Below are 22262 nucleotides of genomic sequence, written 5' to 3'. Positions count from 1 at the left end.
GCAACTCCTAAGGGCTTATCTGACAATTATTTATCTCACTATGTCCATCCTCTTCTATTGTCCATTCCTTTTCTTTCTTTGACTCTCCTGGCTCCTTTCAGCCATCAGATGCGCTCAAGTTCACTAGTTCTTTAAAACAAACACCCCTCACCACTACCAAACATTTTTGAATTCTAACAACAACAGAAAGAACCCTCTTTAAAATGTTTATGTTTTGCTAAATTGCTTTATAGAAATGGCTAAATTCAGAAAGATTAATGAAAAGAAAGAGAAGTTAAAATAGTTTGCACTGAAGGATCAGATTAAGGGTATCCTGAGGAACAAAGAACAGAAGAAAGGATAAAGACAGGGGTCTGAGTATGTGTCCTGAGAATGGCTGGCCTTAATCAGTCATCAAATCTTGTCAATTCTACTTCAAAAGTGTATCTACTGAACTCTGAATATTTTAGAATGTTTGAGTATATACTATGGGTAAAGCATTGTACCAGGTGCTATAGGAGATAAAAGGATGAAGTAGACATGGATCCTGCCCTCAGTGTATTTACAGTCCAGTTTAGGGGATGCAATATACATATAAATCTGTAACACAGTGCCAAAACTTTTAATTGTTATTAGAGAAGATCAAATAGAAATGTTATGGGAGTTTTGAGGAAGAAGGGGCCTCTTTGGACTGTGGCCAGTGAGGCTGAGGAGGAGGAAGACCATTTGTGATAATATCATGGACATGATTGCTCTTGAGCTGGGCCTTAAAAGATATGTTGTATCTGGGCAGAAAGATGTAAAATGAAAAGACATTTCACGCAGAGGGAATGATGGAAAACATGACACAGAGGCAGGAAATGAAAAGTTATATTTAAGGAACAATTGAGGGTTAATGCTAATGCATAGAGGAGCATTAGAAAGGGAATTGTAAGAGTTAATTTTGGAAAGTCAAGTTAGGTACAAGTCATGGCTGGAGAGCAGGAGGAGTGGGGAAGACTTGAATGCCAACCAGTGGGGAATGATAGAGGTTTTTGAACAAGGCAGTTCAGAGTCATGCTTTAGGCAGTTCTGGTAGAATCTATATAAGATAGGTGTGTAGCAAGTGGGAAGAACTGGAAACAAGAATATGTATGGGTGCTATTTGAATAGTTCAGCAGAAATGAAATGAGTTTCAAAATCCAGATTCTACTGTAGGTGGTAAAAGAAGGAAAGCAAACCACACACAGAAATACGGAAAGTAAACTAAATGGGGAAAATGTATAGCTTTACTAGGATTCAAAGAAATGCAAGTTATAACTTTAAAGTATGATTTAACATCTATGTAACAAATTTTTCATCTGAGAAAATATAAAGTTGATGAGATTTGAGGGAACTGAACACAATTATACATCAGAGCAGTTTAAGACATCAACAGCAATCTGACAAAATGTAGGCAGGTCCACAGACTTCCCTAGTGGTCCAGTGGTTAAGACTCCACCCTTCCACTACAGGGGACACGGGCTCCATCCCTGGTTGGGGAACTAAGATCCGGCATGCTGTGCAATGCAGCCAGAAAAAAATGAAATAGAATAAGAATTCAAGCCCAACATTGTAAATCAACTACACTTCAATTTTTTTTAATGAAATTAAAAAAAAAGTTAAGTCCAGTATTAGAAGAGTCAAGAGCTGATCAACAGCTTCATGGAACCTACTCCCTAACTTGGGCGGGGCACTTTAAGGTGGATCTATACTCTGTCTTTTCTATGCCCAGCACAGTCACTGGGCTAAATATAAACCAATTATCAAACAATCTTCTAAAGGCTCCACAGAAGTGAGAAGGTTTAAGTTTAATAGAGAAAGACACAGCCCTGTGTTTAAATAGGCTTTAATCTATAGGTAGCCTGACCACTGTCTCAACAACCACTGGGCACACTAAGACACATCACTGGAAGCTGAGCCACAGCATGGCAAGTGCAAAGCAGGAGGCCCTGACGCTACCGGAAGAGGCAGAGGCTGACTAATATGCCATAACTATGACACCAAGCTTCTGGTTTTTAACAAGACAGGTCATAAATCTCAGGACACCTCCTAATTATTTTGCTACATTTTACTGTTACCTAAGCTCTTAAGGTTCTCTCTTCTGTGTGTATGGTGGAAATCTTATGTAATGATATGCCGTTGCCCATCTCTTCCCAACTCCTCATTCAATGACATCCCATTGGTAGCTTGAAATAAGCCATGTTCAGAGTATTTATACTACAGGCAAATGCTACAAATCAAAGGTTGATTTATTATTTTGTCTAGATCAAGAAGCGGCAAACTATGGTCTGTGGGCCAGTCCATCCTTGTTTTTATAAATAAAGTTTTAAGAACACAGCCATGCCCATTTGTTTAGTATCATCTGTGGCTGCTTTCCCACTAAAAATGGTACAGTTGAGTAGCTGTGGCAGAGACCCTATGGCCTGAAAAGCCTAAAATATTTACTATCAGGCCCTTTACAGAAAAAGTTTGCCAACCCAGGGTCTTACTCACTAAGGCAAGCAAAAATATGAACCAATATTCATGGCAAAACTACTCTTGGAGGGCTTTGGGCTTCCCTGGTGGTGCAGTGGTTGAGAGTCCGCCTGCCGATGCAGGGGACATGGGTTTGTGCCCCGGTCCAGGAAGATCCCACATGCCACGGAGCGGCTGGGCCCGTGAGCCATGGCCGCTGAGCCTGCGCATCCGGAGCCTGTGCTCCGCAACGGGAGAGGCCACAACAGTGAGAGGCCCGCGTACCGCAAATAAAAAACTACTCTTGGAGAGCCATTTCTTAAACATATACCAGCACATCACTGGGTAGAGTTCATATATAGACCTAAGCAGTCTGATTCTAGAATTCACATTAACCACTATATTGCTAAACAGAGTATGAAATATTATGTAAGCATGAAAATTTATAGAAAGCTTACTGTCAATTCATAGAAATGTGATGTATAAAATAAGTGGAAAAACAAAAATACAAAGTGGTAATGTCCACATTGATATATATCAATTTGTATATAGACGTGAAATTCTGGAGAAGAAAATAGAATTTAAAAAGTTAAGCTTGGGCTTCCCTGGTAGCGCAGTTGTTGAGAGTCCGCCTGCTGATGCAGGGGACACGGGTTCATGCCCCGGTCCGGGAAGATCCCACATGCCATGGAGCGGCTAGGCCCGTGAGCCATGGACGCTGAGCCTGTGCGTCCGGAGCCTGTGCTCCGCAACGGGAGAGGTCACAACAGTAAGAGGCCCACGTACCCGCCCCCCCGCCCCCCAAAAACAAGTTAAGCTTGTTTTCTCTATGAAGTCACTTAGTTAATTCCTAAAAATAAAGAGAAGAAAAGACATATCCAGGACTTCCCTGGTAGCACAGTGGTTAACAATCTGCCTACCCATGCAGGGGACACGGGTTCGAGCCCTGGTCCGGGAACATCCCACATGCCGCGGAGCAACTAAGCCCATGTGCCACAACTACTGAAGCCCGCATGCCACAACCACTGAGGCCCACGCACCTAGAGCCCATGCTCCACAACAAGAGAAGCCACCACAATGAGAAGCCTGCGCACCACAATGAAGAGTAGCCCCCACTCGCTGCAACTAGAGAAAGCCCACGTGTAGCAATGAAGACACCACACAGCCAAAAAAGAAAAAAAAAAACAAACATATCCATATATTCCCTTTAGAAACTATCCAATATCCTCTTCTAAGCTTCTTAACGTATGACTTCTGCACTTTTTTTTTTTTTTGCGGTACGCGGGCCCCTCACTGCTGCGGCCTCTCCGTTGCGGAGCACGGGCTCCGGACGCGCAGGCTCAGCGGCCATGGCTCACGGGCACAGCCGCTCCGCGGCATGTGGGATCCTCTCGGATCGGAGTACGAACTCGCATCCCCTGCATCGGCAGGCGGACCCTCAACCACTGCACCACCAGGGAAGCCCTGCACTTTTTTATAAATACCCAGACTCTTTTCCACACCGTGGAGCACGGCTTCCATCTGACCTATTTTACCCCAACAACTTCTATAGACATTACTTCTGTGATTATGACCATGACCAAATTCAGAGATTTTTCTCCTTCCTTGTCTCCTGATACACAGAACATTGTGGATTGATTGTACCTTCATTCTTGACACTTTCTTCCCTTTTGACTTTCAAGACCCTACTTTTTACCTTTCTCTATTATCACTTTCGGTGGGTCCTTCTCCATCTTTTTAAATTTCTGATTTCTCTTTCTCCTCATCCCCAAATCTGAGTATTCCAAAAGAGCTATTTTTTAAAAATTATATGGGTAAGTTAATATCTAAGTCTCAATTTTCTAATTGAAAAAGGGGACTAAAATTAGTACCCACCTGTTGGCATGAAAATTAAATGAATTAGTTTCATAAGACATTCTGCACAATAGTAAGTACTCAATAAATGCTAGTTGTTGTTATTCTCATTTCTGTTCTTTTTGTTGCCGGTCCAACCAACACTGATATCGCTGAACTCATTACTTATGGCACAGGTTTATGTAACAATTAATTACATAAAAATGTATATGTGCACTTGGTAACAGCAGGTGACTGTGAGTCTTATTTTGACAACAAGATCATAAGCTCCTGAGAACAGGACAAGTTTGACCTCTTCTGAGTCCACCAACCATACTAGCCAACCCTAGGCCTTAACTGAATCAATGCCAGAACACCTGTACCTCTGTTGAGTGGGGGGTTCCAATCCATCCCCAAGGCTGTGTCCTCGCTCTTCAGTCTTCCTGGCTCCCTCAGGATTTATTCCTTCTTCCTGTAAGCAGAGGTAGAGTTGAGGTCAGTCATAAGGCCCTTCCAGGGGTGATAGGGATTGCAAGCAATCAAAGACCCTACATGAGGCTATGCATCAGCCCACAGAGATGTGCAGAAACTAAACTGGTGAGTTACCCTGAGCTCCAGCCCTGGGTTCTCTATGCCAGTCTCCACTGTGGACAGAGCAATGCCCTCTCTTCCATTTGTTTTCTCCATCTCCTGCTCTCCTGAAAAACAAATTCAGAGCCAAGGCTGAAAGATTAGTTTTCTATAATATGGGGCCAGATAGAACTTTTAGGGCCAGTTACCCACAGGAAAACAAAACTAAAAATATTTAGAGATTTAGTTGATTTCTTTAAGAATTGAGAAAATTGGAAACATAATTCTAAAATAATAAACAATGAAATATAGACTTCTACTTCCTATTGTGAATAGCAAAGGAAGGGGAAATAAGATAGGAAAAGAGAAATGAAGGGCAAGGGAACTGAAATGAATCAGTGGCTCACCCAGGGCTCCAGGACCCGGACTAAAAAGGACCCTCTTCAGTACCCTTAAGGAAGGGTTAGAGGGCAACTACTCCTGTTAGCCTCCAGGTGGCCCCACTGAGCTGTGCTGAGTAAGAAGAAAACAAGGAGGCAGAGGGCTGGGAAGACCACAGCCCCCAACATATTACTGAGAAACCAAGATTAACAGACTTTCCAGTTCCTGACTATAATGTAGCATGAGAATTGTTTTTGGAGCATCTAAGAGAGTACCTCATGAGATAAATAAAAGAAACCTACACGTAGAATAATCAGTATGAATGTTAATTATCCCCAGTAAAGAAAGTTTTAAAACAAAATGAGAGAATAAAGAAACAAACACTTGAGCCTCACTATAAGCAACCTTAATAGATAAACATTCAAAGTTATAATATAGGTTCATCTGAGATTTTTTTTACTTTGTAGAAATTTTCCTTCAATTTTATGGAATTGTTTCTTGTTTTTTACTGTGATCTCTTCAACCATTTAAATATAATTTTATTCAACATACATAAACAACTTTTGTTTTTTAAATCAGGGCTTTCCTGTATAGGCACAGAACTACTTGAATTTGGTCTAAATATGATCAATTAAGAAATCTGGCAAATCAGGTTCCTGCCCTCCTCCAAGACCATTACTTACTCCAGTTTGCAGGATTCCTTCTGGTGCCTCAGTGAAGGACAGAAAGAAAAACTCAGCTCCACGAGACCTTGACTCTGAAGGGATGGGCTGGAAGTGAGAGAGAAGGATTTCCTGATTGGCCCATTTTGCCCTGGGCCCTCCTTTGCTGTTCCTGCCCTTCTCTGTAGAGGAGGAGTGCAACTCTCAAGTTAAATATTTATATGTTCTAAAGACTATTTTGCAGGGTCAGGTCTAAGAATTCTGCAGGAATTCCTAACAGGCACATCAGCAGGAGTGCTGCCCAGCACAGAACTAGGCACGGGGTAGTATGGAGAAGAAAAATAAGAGAAGGATCTCTGTACTCAGAAAACTTAGCATCATTTTGTATGGGAAAGACAGTTGCTAGAAAACAACAGAATGAAGGACTGTACATGATTCAATTCTAAATGACTGCTAGGAATTCTTTTACTAATCCATTTAACAAATATTTGTTAAGTATTCACCATCACCCAGGCAGTTTTGGGTGCTGAGGACACAAAGATGAATGGGATATTGCCTCTGCCACGAAGGAATTACAAATCAGTGAGGAAAGACGTGTCAAGAAAGGCTTTACAGAGTTGGTAACATTGGCCCTGAGTCTGGAAAGTTTTGAAAGGTAAGTAGGGAATCACTGATGGAGAAGGGGAAAGATATACCACCAGAGGGAGAAACTGAAACAAAGGCACAGAGGTGAAGACTTCCCTGACACACTAAGGAGGCTGTAAAAAATAGCTAAAGATGCAGACCTACTAGAGAATGGACTTGAGGACATGGGGAGGGGGAAGGGTAAGCTGTGACAAAGTGAGAGAGTGGCATGGACATGTATACACTACCAAATGTAAAATAGATAGCTAGTGGGAAGCAGCCGCATAGCACAGGGAGATGAGCTCAGCGGTTTGTGACCACCTAGAGAGGTGGGATAGGGAGGGTGGGAGGGAGGGAGATACAAGAGGGAGGAGATATGGGGATACATGTATATGTATAACTGATTCACTTTGTTATAAGGCAGAAACTAACACACCGTTGTAAAGCAATTATACTCCAATAAAGATGTTAAAAAAAATAGCTAAAGAACAGAGGCAAATTTTTGAGAAACTAATGAAGGAGGGACAAAATAAAGTAAGAAATTAGTTAAGGAATGGAGGGGGAAAATGTGAATGAGACGGTGGTAGTTTATCAAGAAATAAGTCTGGAGATGCAGTCAAGTGCCAGATGGAGATGGGCTCTGTAAGCCAGGCTAAAAGTTTGGGCTTATTTGGAACCAACTGCGGAGGCAAGAGGAGAATGGATTGGAAGGATGCACACTGGGGACAGGGAGACCAGTCAGGAGACAAAAGCAATAGTCCAGGTCAGACATGGTGAAGCTCTAACCAAAGCAGTAGATGGAGAGAAGGAAACAAATCTACAGGATGTGGTGACTAATTGGGCATAAGGGAGTAAATGAAAGGGGGAAGTTAATTCTTCAAAATTGTTCAAAATGATCTATTTTCTTCCTGCTCCTATCTGCCAGTAATACTGAGCTGTATGTTGTTCCCTAAACACTTGATGTTCCCTTGTGCCTGTGTGACTGTTTGTGGATGCTGTTTCTTCTGCCTCCAACACCCTGCTCCTATTTACTTACCTGGCAAATTCCCACACCACCTTCAAGTCTCTGTTGCAAGGCTACTCTTTTCAATGAAGCTTTCCATGATTCCCTCCAGATGAGACTTAAGACCCCTTTCCCCACACCCCTACTGCAACGTGCTCTTGCAGAAGACTACAGAGCATTTAGTGCTCTAAATGTTTACTTGTCTCCCAGTAGACCATGATCTCATCAAGCACAGGCTCTTTATCTTGTTCACCACTGTATCCCCAGGCTCAAGGCCTGCCACAATATTAGGCAATCAATAAAGCTTTGTAAAATAAGTGAAACAAACAAACACAGATTTCTGGCTTAGATTATTGGGTATGTAGATGATGATAACAATCACCAAAATAGGAAAACATATCTCTATTTCCCTAGCTCCATGCACGCACACGTGTGTGTGTGTGTGTGTGTGTGTGTGCGCGCGCGCGCACACACACACACACACACACACACGTACACACAAACATAAAAGCCCTACCAGAGTAAATGTGTGTTATATTCTGCAACCTAGAGCAACTCATTTTGCCTCTCTGGGTCCCTTCTGTTATTCCTGCCCCGCCTAATTGCCCAATGCCATTTGACAAGATGATTAGGAAAATTAAGTAATTTAATACAGAAAAAGAATTGAAAAACAGTAGGTAAACTTGCAGTTGTAGTCTACTATTGTACATTCTTATAAAAACTCAGGAAAATTAAAGATATTTTCAAGCTGACATCTGATTACAATCTCAGTATGACTGTGAAGTCTCTCTGACTCATCCTAGCTCACACTTTATCTCTGTTTTCATTTTTACCTTAGAAAATTGCCAGTTCTGGGGTCAAGCCTAGGTATAGTTATAGGCACAGAGCCTAGCGTTCAGTCCAGGTGAAATGATGCCAGTGATCACATCTGTCTTCTCTTGCCCTTCCTCTTCCCTCTTTCTTTTTCCTCTAGAAGGTGTGAAAAATCCATGTTCATCTTCTAAATGCAGGCTACAGCACTCATCTCACTTGTCCAGCAGATCCAAGTTTCCTTTAAATGCAGGTACAATTGATAACACCCAACTGCAGAGAGGAAGAGAATTAATCCGGCTGATACCTCCCCTTGAGTAACTGCTGGCTCACAGGCTTGGGCTTCATTGTTTAAATGTTTTCTTTTTCTCTTATCATTTACAGTTTGATAAACTCTCAAAGTACGGATCAGGAAGAATGAAATGATTTACACAGAGTCAACAGCTAGTTCGTGGCTAAGCCAAACCAATATCCTGGGATCCTCACTCCTGGTTCTGTGCTATTTCTGGGCTGTAGGGTGAAACATAAGAGATGCTCTGTCTCTGCAGCCTTTTACAGTTTTTCAAAAGATTTTCCTGTACTTTCACTGCTCATCCTCACAATATTCCTGTAAGCAAGTCAACTACTAATCCTATTTTAGGTACAGAGAAAATTATATTCAAAGAAAATGAGCAATTTGTCTAAAGTCATACAGCTGGTTAGGGCAGAGTCAGGACTGGAGGCTAGCTATGGTCATTACCATGGAAGCTTGGCCTCAGAGCTCTCCTAAAGTCTAGGGGTTGCTCCTGGAAAACCAGGTGGCCTGCCACAAACCCATCTAGGAAATAAGTAGGGTATAAATAATAAATGATTTTATCCTTCCTGCTTTGACCTCTCCTTGATTACTAGTACAAGCAAGGGGAACTAGAGAGCGTATAGAAACTTCCAGTTTTGGTCTTAATGAAGTAACTTACACTTAACTAACTCTCCCGCTGAGAACAACTAAAAAGGCTAGACAAATATATAAATCAACAGGTGAAAGCACTGCAGAGCAATCAATGGAAGCAGGACTTGAAGGTTTTTGATTCTTGAGAGAAGGGAAGCATACCAGTTGAGTTCCACATTCATCCTAGCTCTTTTCCTGAAGGCATTTTATTTTTCAAATCACAATGCAGAGAAATAATGCTCAAGCAGTCTTTTTGAAGGAAAAAAATCATAAAAAGAAAAGAATAATGAAGAAGGAGCCTAAAAACCTGCAACCAAATTTCAAAGTCATTGGCCTACTCAAAAATTTTAGATGCTCAAAACAAGACACCAAGAAACTCAGTGAAAAACAGTATTTGGAGTGCTTAAAGACCTGAGCAGACAGACTTCCCTGGTGGCACAGTGGTTAAGAATCCGCCTGCCAATGCAGGGGACACGAGTTTGAGCCCTAGTCAGGAAAGATCCCATATGCCATGGAGCAACTAAGCCCATGAGCCACCACTACTGAGCCTGTGCTCTAGAGCCCACAAGCCACAATGACTGAGCCCATGTGCCACAACTACTGAAGCCCATGAACTTAGAGCCTATGCTCCCCAGCAAAGAGAAGTCAGCTCAATGAGACGAAGAGTAGCCCCCGCTCGCAGCAACTAGAGAAAGCCCACGCGCAGCAACGAAGACCAAACACAGCCAGAAATAAATAAAATAAATATACTAAAAAAAAAAAGACCTGAGCAGAGATTTCAGCAACTATGTGGTACTGGAGAGACAAATGTTTGTTTTGGACCTTGATAAACACATCAGGCTTTCTATTGAGACCCTAAAGGGGCCATAGCCTAGTAATAAGAAACATGCCTTAAGAATAAACGCTGTGCCCTAGGGGAAAGACAAAGCCGAAATAACAAACATAAAACAAAGGCTCAACAGAAATAAGTCAGTCTATTTCTATCCTATCTTCCTGACAAAAGAAATGCTAACCTTCTTTAAGCATATATAACATATCATCCAGAGCCTCTACAAATGTTCAATTACAAAGTCCAGCATCTAATTTAAAAGAACAAGACATTCTTAAAAAAAAAAAAAAACACCAGATAATAGAAACAAATCCGTAAACGACTCAGATTTTAGAAATATCAAACAGGGACTTTAACATAACTATGATTAATCTTTTCAAGAAAATAAGGGGAAAGGTGGAGAAATAGATGAAAAGATGGAGATTTAGAAAAGACAATTAAAATTTGTAAAAACTAAATGCACATTCTAGGGATTAAAATTAAGAACTAACTGGGCTTCCCTGGTGGCACAGTGGTTAAGAATCTGCTTGCCAATGCAGGGGACAAGGGTTCGAGCCCTGGTCTGGGAAGATCCCACATGCCACGGAGCAACTAAGCTGTGTGCCACAACTACTGAGCCTGCGCTCTAGAGCCCGTGAGCCACAACTACTGAGCCTGCATGCCACAACTACTGAAGCCCGTGTGCCTAGAGCCCGTGCTCCACAACAAGAAAAGCCACTGCAATGAGAAGCCCGGGCACCGCAACGAAGAGTAGCCCCCGCTCACCGCAACTAGATAAAGCCCATGCGCAGCAACGAAGACCAAACACAGCCAAAAATAAAAAATAAAATAAAATAAAAAGAACTAACTAAAATGGTTTAACAAACTGGATAAAACAGAAGACAGGGTAAGTGAACTCAAGGAGTGGTCAACAGAAAATATCTGAACAGCACAGAGAGAAAAATTTAGGGGAAAAAAGCAGAATAAAACTTCTATCTTCCATTTAGGATGTAGAAAGCTGGAAAAGTCTTGCTCCCATCTTCATAACAACAATTTTAAAAATTCAGATAATCTGAAAATTTACAATTTTCTTTAACCCATCAGTGACCTGAGGTTGCAGGGCAACCAATTATCCCCAAATCTAAGGAAAGACAAGTTGACTGAAAAAAAAATACACAACCTAAAAGTTGAAAATTATGTTTTATTTGGTGGGCCTACTGAGGACTTAAGTCCAGGATACAGCCTCTCAGATAACTCTGAGGGACTGTTGCAAAGAGGTAAGGGAGGTGCCAGGATGTAGAGGAGTTTTTGCAAAAAAACAAACATAAACAAAGAGGTAGTCAGAACATCAAAAGATTACTGCTAATTAAAGAAAACCAGGCATTGCAAGTTAATGAATTTAGCCTTTTTCTGTGAATAGGAAGAGACAAGAGTCTGGGTTTATTGAAATTATTCCTTTGATATGAACCTTAACAATCTAGGGTCAGTAACCTGTTTTTTTCTACATCCTGAATTCCCTCCAGGTGCACCATCAGGAGCAGCTGCAGTGGCTGATGGCTTGATGGCCTCAACATCCTTTATTTACTATAATAAAATGGCTGGTGACATTCTTTGTCCACAGCACCCTCTCTTGGACATAAATTTGACCAACATTTGGTAGGCATTTCATGACCAATTTTGCCCCACTACCCTAGGAAGGCTCATTGCTGGATCAGGTGAGGATTTTGTTGATAGGCCACTCAATGTGCTGGGGTTTTTTTTGGATTAGGCCCTGTTGATAATCTGAAATTCTCTGGCTCTCTTTTCTTACTAGTCTCTTATAATCCAGGAAGTATTTTCCCTTGTTGCTTCTTCCCATATCTAGAGTTGCTCTATTATAATTATTCTATGTAGAGATAAATATATGATCAACTGCCTCAAGATGTTTAGCTAGTATATTTCAGAAAAAAGTCATAACATTATAAACCATATTTATCAGTTCATTCAGCCCCAGGTAATTAATTCCTATTGATCTGGATGAAGTCATCATGTTTTTCATTAGAGTTGTGTAATTTCTTACCTAGTTCAGTGGTATTGTAAGCAGATAGGGGAGGGGGTCCCCGGAGAAAGAGAACCAGGTATGGCTTTCCTGACATAAGAGAAGCCATTGTGGGCCTAAGTCAATTTGTGGTCTAAGCCTGGCCACAGTGCTTGCCCTTAAATATGTCTCAGTAATTAATGATCTTAAGGGAAGTGAGAGAATACAGGAACAAAGGAAAAACAGTCAAGAAACAATAGTTCAGGGATAAAATAGATCCTGGTTCCTTCTCAAGGGATGTACATAACAATCTGATACATATCTTTGAGTTCTGCAGGAACTAAGGACCCCACCCAGGTAGAGGATGGAATGATGATGTTGACCTTTTCTGATTTCAATCAACTGAAGCTTGGACTCTGTTGACCTTTGCCCCAATTCTATGCTGAATTCTCCTCTGCTTAAGCCCCTTCATGAATACGCATACACCACCCAAGCCCCTTCATGAATATGCATGTACCCTTAGCTTAAAACTTCCCCAATTTTGCTGTTTGGGGAGACAGTGCTTTGGAAAAGATTCCTGGTGTTCTCTCTACTTGCTGCAAGTAATAAATCCTTCCTTCTCCCAGTCTTTGGCTTGGTTGTATCTTTTGGCTCAAGAGGCAAACACAGTTTTTTGAGTAACAGTATGATCTAAAAGTTATCAGAGGGACTTCCCTGGTGGCGCAGTGGTTAAGAATCCGCCTGCCAATGCAGGGAACACGGGTTCGAAGATCTCACATGCCGTGGAGCAACTAAGCCGGTGCACCACAACTACTGAGCCTGCGTGCCACAACTACTGAGCCTGCGCACCACAACTACTGAAGCCCTCATGCTCTAGGGCCTGCGTGCCGCAACTACTGAGCCCACGTGTTGCAACAACTGAAGCCCACGCGTCTAGAGCCCCATGCTCCGCAAAAAGAGAGGGCACCATGAGAAGCCTGCTCACTGCAATGAAGAGTAGCCCCCACTCACTGCAACTAGAGAAAGCCCGCGTGCAGCAATGAAGACCCAACACAGCCAAAAAAAAAAAAAAAATCTGCAGAAACTATTTTAGATGGACACACCCAAAACATAATTATTCCTAGAGTGCACATTGAAAATTCTTACCTCATTTATCTTTATTTTATAACTTATGAAAATATCATCATACCAAGTTAATTTTTTTCTTTTTTCTTCTTTTTTTTTGCTGATAAACTCTGCAATAGAAATAACATGAACTTACTGACCTTCAGTATACCTAGGTACAATAAAAGTAAGACATGTCTATATTGATTAAATCAACAAGCTTAAGCTAGCTTTAATACCAGATATTAATTTAATATTAATATTTCCTAGATTATGTGAACCTGAAAGTCATTATGGCCTGCTTCCTTTATATTTAGAAACATTTAATTTGTAAGCACTTACTTTTAAGTCAGTTAGATAGAACTCTTTTATAAATTTAGTTCTGATAATATTTTCTGGAGGTAGAGACATCTCATATGTATAATGTACATACAGACATATAAACAGACAAAACTAGAGATCTCGTAGCTTCACTTTAACACTTAGTTATGAATCAGGTATTACAATATAAACTTACCAGTTTGTAAATAACAGTTGGAATAAGTTAAATTTGTTTACTCAGATGACTAAGGCTTTACTATTTGTGGAAAAGACTTTTAAGATTTGTATTTGTCCTTGATAAACCGTTAAGGAGGCTATGAATCAGATTTGGGCTGAGGGAGCCTTTCCAGTGGTTTGAGTTTAAAAAGGCCTTATTTCCCTTTTTTGTTCTCCCTTGGTTTCAGGTTCTATCTGATTGAGTGAATTAGGCTCCGTCTCAGGTCACTGTGGACTGTATTTACATTTCTGATTTGTAGAGATTTGCAAGACAAAAACAGTTACTTTTAATTCTCCAAAAAACTGGTCTGCCACCTAAATGATATTAAAAGATTGACTTGCCCAGCTATATTTTCTTTAATTTGCCTTTTTGTATCAGTGAGATGATCTCCAACTAAACTGAAAATTAAGAGTTCTGGGAATTCCCTGTTTAGAATCCCAGTCTATTCAACTGACTGCCAAATGTTTCTGAAGAGTTGTTTTATCAAGCCAGCTTTCTCTAACTTAACTGCAAACACAATAAAGAGCTCCATCTTAGTCATTTTCAGGGTGAGATTTCCTTTAATTCCCAATTAAGTAAGTACTTGTAAGTATAAAAGTTTTGTACATACATAAACCTGGTTGGGATGTTAGTTGGAGGCTGACAATCTGTCGCTCCTTTTTCTTTTAGTTTGAAAGCTTTGTTCCCCATTCCATTCCAAAGTTGGTCTGTTGAGAAAAAATCACTAGTGAAGATCCTGCGGTGGGCCAATGTACTGTTTGTGAGCTTAACTCCTCTAGGTTTCACTCTAGAGTCCTTTCAGCCTGCCATTTCAGTAAACAAAGGATGTTGAGGCCATCAAGACATCAGCCTCTGCAGCCACCCCAGCGGTGCACCCTGAGGGGATTCAGGATGGGAAAGAACAGGATACTGGCTCTAGATAGTTGATGTGCATATCAAAGGAATAATTTCAGTAAGCCCAGACTCTTGCATCTTCCCATACATAGAAAAGCGCTAAATTCAAAGTCTGGCTTTCTTTAATTAGCAGTAATCTTTTGATGTTCTGACTACCTGTTTTTTCTTTTTTTTTCTTTTTCAAAAACTCCTATACATCCTGGCTCTTCCCTTACCTCTTCAGAACAATCCCTCAAAGCTATCTGAGAAGCTGTATTATCCTGGGCTTATATCCTCAGTAAGTCTACAGAATAAAACATAATTTTCAACTTTTGGGTTGTGCATTTTTTTTTTCAGTCAACACATGTCAATAGTTATATAAATAGTTTAAACATACCAAAAAATACAGAGATTGTCAGATTGGATTTAAAAAAAAAAAAAAAAAGCAAGACCCAACTATATGCTGTCTATAGGAACCCGTTTTAAATACAAAAACACAGAATAAAAGTAAAAAGATGGGAAAAGACATATCATGTTAACACCAAAAAAAAGGCTGGAGTGTCTATATTAATATTAGAAAGGTAGACTTCAGAACAAAGAATATTGCCAGAGATAAAGAGGAACATTACATTAATGGAAAGGAGTCAGTTCACCAAGACTATATCACAATCCTAAATGTGTATGTGAAACCACACAACTCAGATTGGGACTTGAACACACTGTCTTTTAATTGAGGTCACACACCTGGTCTCAGGACTTAACAAAGCTCAGGTTCTTTATGTCTCATCACAGAAAGAATTCAGTGAAAGACTAAGTGGTAGGTAAGAAGTGGATTTATTTAGAGAGATACACATTCCATAGACAGAATACAGTCCTTCTAAAAAGGCAAGAATGGCTTTGGGAGAAACACACTCCAAAGACAGAGCGTGGGTCATCTCAGAAGGCAAGAGGCCCCAGAATATGGGGTGGTTAGTTTTTATGGGCTGGGTAATTTCATAGGCTAATGAGTGGAAGGATTATTCCAACTATTTTGGGGAAGGGGCGGATATTTCCAGGAATTGAGCCACCACCCACTTTTCAGCCTTTTATGGTCAGCCTTGGAACTGTCATGGTGCTGGTGGGTGTGTCATTTAGCATGTTAATATATTACAATGAGTGTATAATGAGGCTCAAGGTCCACTGGAAGTTGAATCTTCCACCATCTTTGACCTAGTTGGGTCTAACCAGTTTATGTCACATCTTCAACAGCTATGTCATTCTTTTAAAGGTTGTGCCCTGCCCCCTTCCCTCCTGTTTCATATGGACTAAATAATGTAGCTTCAAAAGATACAAGGCAAAAATGGATAAAACTGAAAGGAGAAATAGACAAGTACAAAACTATGGCTGGAGAGTTTAATACTCTTCTCTAAATAATTGATAGCATAAATAGAAAAAAATATGAGAAAACAGAAGATCTAAACAACATCATCAATTTACTTGACCTAACATATTTAAACATTTGACCTGACAAGTGCAGAATATACATTGACTTTAGGAGTATACAGAATATTCACCAAGGCAGACCATATTCTAGGGGGAAAAAAAAAAACTTGGAATATTTAAAATAATTGAAATCATACAAAATATATTCTAAGGCAATTAAGGAGTTAAACTAGGAATGTTTAACAAAAAAATACCTTGAAAGTCCCCAAATATTTGGAAATTAGACAAGATAGTTGTAAATAACCCATGACTCAAAGAAGAAGTCACAAGGGAAATTAGAAACATTTTAATTGATCAAAATTTTAAAATATCAAAATCCGGGACTTCCCTGGTGGGGCAGTGATTAAGACTCCATGCTCCTGATGCAGGGGGCCTTGCTTCGATCCCTAGTCAGGGAACGAGATCCCACATACATGCCACAACTAAGAGTTCACATGATGAAACTAAGGAACCCTCATGCCACAACTAAGGAGCCCACTTGCCACAACTAAGACCCAGCACAACCAAATAAATAAATAAATAAATTTTAAAATAAATAAATAAATAAAATTAAAATCTATGGGGGGGTACTTCCCTGGCAGTCCAGTGATTAAGACTTCGCCTTCCAATGCAAGGGGTTGCAGGTTTGATCCCTTGTCAGGGAGCTAGGATCCCACATTCCTCACAGCCAAAAAACCAAAACAGAAAACAGAAGCAACATTGTAACAAATTCAATAAACACTTTAAAAATAGTCCACATCAAAAAAAAAAATCTTAAATCAAAATCTATGGGATGCAACTGAAGCAGTACTTATATTAGAAAACAAACCCAGAGCAAGGTCTAAAATCAATTATGTAAAACGTCACCTTAAGAAACTGGAAATAGAAGAGTAAATCAAACCCGACACAGACTGAAGGAAATAATTAAGAGCAGAAAACAAGGAAAGTGAGACCAGGAGAAAAAATATATAAAGAAGATCAATGAAACGAAAAGCTTGATTCTTTGAAAAGATCAATTAAATTGATAAGCATCTAGCTAGAATGGTGAAGGAAAAAAAGAGAAGAAACAAGTTACAAATATCAGGAGTAAGAGGGGACACCACTATAGTTCCTACATACATTAAAAAGATAAGGGAATAATAAAAACGATTCTATGCTCACAAATTCAAAAATTTAAATGAAACAAATTCCATGAGACTCAAAACTGCCAAAGCTCACTTCAGAAGAAATAGATTATTAGCATAGTCTTATATCTATTAAAGAATGTACACTTCCAACACAGAAAACTTAGGCCCAGATGTCTTCAAATATTAAAATTCTACCAAATATCTAAGTGAGAAATAAAATATTGCCTGCCATATTTGTAAACAAAGGAATGCACAGTCATCAGCGATTGCAGCCACCTCCAAAGATGAGCTGGTAAGCCCTGAGGGAACTCAGGATGAGAACATACAGGATACTGGCCCCAGATAGCTGAGGTGCATATCAAAGGAATGATTTCAGAGAGGCAGGACTCTTGCATATTCCCATAGAAAAGCGCTAAATTCCTTAACTTGAGATATCTGGTTTTCTTTAATTAAAAATAATCTATTGACTTCCAACTACCTGCCCTTTGCTGCAAAACTCCTACATATCCTAGCTCCCCCCTCACCCTCTCGGAGAAGTTTCACAGAGTTAATTGAGATCCTGCCTGCTGGGTTTGAAGTCCTAAGATTGTCCGTCGAGTAAAACATAACTCTCAACTTTTAGGTTGTGCATTTTTTTTCAGAGGACCTAAGGAAGAAATAATACCAGTTTTCATAAACTCTTCCAGACTGTAAAAGAGGAGGGAACATTGATGACTCATTTAGGAGGCCAGCAATACCCTGATACAAAAACCAGATGGTAACATAAAAAAAAACTACAGATCAACATTCCACATGAACATAACATGAAGAAAATCCTCAACAAAACACTAGTAAATCAAATCCAGCAATACATAAAAAGAATAATGTATAATAACAAAGTGGAATTTATCCCAGGAATGAAAGGCTATTCAACATTTGAAAATCAATCTAATTTACCACATCAACAGACTAAAAATGAAAAGCCACATTATTACCCCTGTAGATGCAGAAAAAGGATTTAACAAAGTTCTATATTTGTTTATGATAAACACTTATAGCAAACTAGGAATAGAGGCAACTTTTTCAATCTGATAAAGAAGGTAAACAAAAAACCCTACAACCAGCATCATTTTTGATCATGAAAAACTAAATAAACGTTTCCTCCCTAAGATCAGGAACAAGAATGTTCTCACCACTCCCATTTAACAACATACTGGAGGTCTAGAGAGTACAATAAGACAAGAAAAGATCTAAAAGATATATGGATTGGAAAGAAGAAAATTATCTCTATTTACAGACAATATGCTTTTCTATATAGAAAATCTCAAAATATCTACAAACAAAACAAAAACAACCAGAACTTATAAGCGAGTTTAATTAGGCTACAGGATACAAGATCAATAAATAAAATCTACTGTATTTCTACATTCCAGCAATGAAAAATTGGAAACTGAATTTTAAAAAGAGTACCATTTACAAGAGCCCCCAAAAACGTGAAATACTTAGGTTTATTTTATTTTATTTTACTTTATTTTTATTTATTTATATTTTTATTGGAGTAAAATTGCTTTACAATGTTGTGTTAGTTTCTGCTGTACAATGAAGTGAATCAGCTATATGTATACCTATATCCCCTCCCTCTTGGTCCTCCCTCCCACCCGCATCCCCATCCTGTATGCTGAAAACTATAAAACCCTGGTGAACGAAATCAAAGAAAACAAATAATTGGAGACATATTCCATGTTCATGAATTAAAAGACTCAATACTGTTAAAATGTCAATTCTTCCCAAAGATTTTAAATAAAAATTGACAAACTGATTTTAAAAGTTATATGGAGAGTCGAAGGAACTAGCATAGTCAACACAATTTTGAAAAAGAACAAGATGGGAAGATTCATAGTACTTGTTTTCAAGGTTGTTATGGACTGACTGTGTCCCTCCAAAATTCATATGTTGGAACCATAAGCTCCAGTATGATGGTATTTGGAAATGGGGCCTTGGTGAAGTAGTTAGGGTTAGATTAGGTCATGAGAGTGCTGTCTTCATAATGGGATTAGTGGTCTTATAAAACAAGGAAAAAAGAGAAGTATCTCTTTCTGTGTAAGCACAAAGGCCATGTGAGGATGCAGTAAGAACATGGCTGATTGCACGCCAGGTAGAAAACTCTCACCAGAACCTGATCATGCTAGCATCCTGATCTCAAACTTCTAGCCTCCAGAACTATGAGAATATAAATTTCTTGTTTAAGCCACCCAGTCTATGGCATTTTGTTATGGCAGCCTGAGCAGATTAAGGCAAAGGCTTATTATAAATAGACAGTAATTAAGACAGTGTGGTATCAGAGAAAGCACTGACACATAGTTCAATGGAATAAAGAGTCCAGAAATAGACCCACAAATATATGGTGAATTGATTTTCCACAATGTTGTAAAGGCAACGCAATGTAAAAAGGATAATGTTTTCAACAAATGGCACCAGGACAATTAGGTATCCATATGAAAAAAAGAAAAATTAATGTCAATTCATAACTTGCGTCCTATTTTAAAAGCAACTCAAAATGGATCATAGACCAAAATCCAAAATCAGAAACTATAAAGCTTCTAGGAAAAAAAAAATAAGAGCAAACCTTTGTGACCTTGGATTAGGCAAAAAATGTTTACATATAATGTCAAAGGCACAATCCATAAAAGAAAAATTAATAAGGTGGATTTCATCAAAATTAAGAACCTCAGTTCTTCAAAAGACACTATAAAGAGAATGAAAAGATACACCACAAATAGGTAGAAAACATTTGCAAATTACATATCTGATAATGAACTTATATCCAGCATATATTTAAAAGTCTCAAAACTGAATATTAAGAAAAAACAAAACAACTTGATAAATGGGCAAAAGACTTAGATCTTTCACCAAAGAAAATATCAGATGGCAAAAAAGCATATGAAAAGATGCTACGTCATTAATGATCAGGAAAAGGCAAATTAAAACCACAATGAGATACCACTATACACCCATTACAATGGCTAAAACTAAAAAGAGAGAGAGAGAGAGAGAGAGGGGAAAAGGAAAAGAAAGAAAGTAAAGAAAAAAATGGGGCTTCCCTGGTGTCGCAGTGGTTAAGAATCTGCCTGCCAATAAAGGTGACACGGGTTCGAGCCCTGGTCTGGGATGATACCACATGCCGCAGAGCAACTAAGCCCGTGCGCCACAACTACTGAGCCTGCGCTCTAGAACCTGCAAGCCACAACTACTGAAGCCTGTGCACCTACAGCCCGTGCTCTGCAACAAGAGAAGCCACCACAATGAGAAGCCTGCATACCACAACAAAGAGTAGCCCTGGCTCACCACAGCTAGAGAAAGCCCATGCGCAGCTACGAAGACCCAACTCAGCCAAAAATAAAATAAATAAAATAAATAATTTTTTTTAAAAAAGAAAAATATGACAATACCAAGTACTGATGAGTTTGCAGAGCAACTGGAATTCTCATACACTGCTGGTGGGAATGATCCCTACAAGAGTACGCAAAAACAAAATACAAAAATCAACTATATTTCTATGTACCAAAAAAATGAATTTTAATGAAAGATACTTTACCATACAATTTTTAAAACAGTGTATCTTCAAATACTTTTTTGTCTCCACCATCTATTCTCTCTTTCTGGGACTCCAATTAGATATATATCAGGCCCTTGAAGATATTCCACAGATCTCTAATACAGTGTTCTCTCTCTCTCCCTCCTCTATGTTTCATTTCAGATAGTTTCTATTGCTATGTCTTCAAGTTCACTAATCTTTTCATCCTCGGTGTGTAAACTGCTATTAGTCCCATCCAGGGTACTTTTCATTTCAGATAGTGTATTTTTTTTATCTCTAGAAGCTTAATTTCAAACACCTTTTTTATAATTTCTATTTTTTTAATATCTTCTATTTCTCTCCTCATTAAGCTCATTACTTTCTCCACCTTCTTGAACATATTTTAATACATGTGGGATGTATTAAAATACTTGTTTTAATGATACTGTCCTCTAAATCTATCATGGGTCATTTCTGTGTTTTTTCTATTGATTGATTTTCCCCCTTGTTATGAGCCTTATTTTTATGCTTTATTACATAAAGAAATTAAAATTTTTTTTAAGTAAGATGTTACTTTAAAGTCAGATGACAGTTAATATGAGTTTTACATAGTTGGGTGCTGTATTTTCTGTATTCCTTTAAATATTTTTGGACTTCATTCTAGGATGTAGCTAAGTTATTACTTGGAAACAGCTTGAATCTAGCAAGTCTTGTTTTTTTCTGGGTTGTTATATAGGTCCAAAACAGCCTTTAAAGGGACTTCTCTGGCAGTTAAGACTCTGCATGTCCACTGCAGGGGGTGTGGGTTCGATCCCTGGTCAGGGAAATAAGATCCCACATGGAACTAAGATCCCACATGCCGCGTGGCCAAAACAAAAACAAAACAGCCTTTAAACTGGGATTAATTTGGCTCTACTATGAGGCAGTCCTTTTCTGAGAACTTTACTCAGTGCCCTAAGAATTAGGAGGTGTTTCCACTTGGGTTAATAGTTTCCCAGTTCTATGTGAGCTCTGAGGATTTTTCTGCCTGCTCTTTTCCAGTTCATCTTTCTCAGGCCTCATTGGTTTCCTCACATGCATGTCCTTATCAGCTTTCTAATACTCTCTCCTCCTCAGTACACTGCCCTGTGAATTCCAGCCACCTTGAACTGAGCTCTGAACTCCATGAGATCACTGGGCCCTTTCGCACTTCTCTGAGCTACGGCCTGGAAACTCTCTCCAGGCAGTAAGCTGAGACAATCATAGGGTTCATTTTATCACCCTTCTTTCAAGGATCACCATCCTGTGCTGCCTGTTGTCCAACAGCTGAAAATCATTGTTCCATATATTTGGTCAGGACTTTTTAGTTGTTCAGAATGAGGGAGGAAGTCTGGTCCCTGTTACTCCATCTTGGCCAGAAGTGGAAACCTCTAAGTAAAATCTGAGTGCCTACTAATTGTGCTGGATGCAGCCTTAGATGCTGAGAATATAGTAGTGACCCACACAGACAAGGGTCCTGTCCTCTGGGAAGGCATTTTAA

At 39.3% G+C, this 22262-nt stretch overlaps 1 protein-coding gene across 2 annotated transcripts in view; it reads right to left on the bottom strand.

The window, feature by feature from the left end:
* Nucleotides 1-22262, bottom strand: part of SLC28A2 (solute carrier family 28 member 2) — a 77335-nt gene that overhangs the window by 36157 nt on the left and 18916 nt on the right. The window contains exons 3-4 of one of the 2 annotated variants that reach the window (XM_007467018.1): nt 4894-4985; nt 4665-4759 (exon numbers count right to left, since the gene is read on the bottom strand). In XM_007467018.1, the coding sequence (XP_007467080.1) occupies nt 4665-4759; nt 4894-4974 (176 nt within the window). In that variant the 5' untranslated portion in view covers nt 4975-4985. Of the gene's footprint in view, nt 1-4664; nt 4760-4893; nt 4986-22262 lie in introns of those variants that run through there. The other variant, XM_007467017.1, reaches the window with a different exon arrangement.

The sequence above is a fragment of the Lipotes vexillifer genome, unplaced genomic scaffold (genome assembly GCF_000442215.2).
Source record: "Lipotes vexillifer unplaced genomic scaffold, Lipotes_vexillifer_v1.1 scaffold1010, whole genome shotgun sequence".
NCBI lineage: Eukaryota > Metazoa > Chordata > Mammalia > Artiodactyla > Lipotidae > Lipotes > Lipotes vexillifer.
Note: the sequence above shows the minus strand (reverse complement) of the source record. Positions and strands in the feature narration are given on the sequence as shown.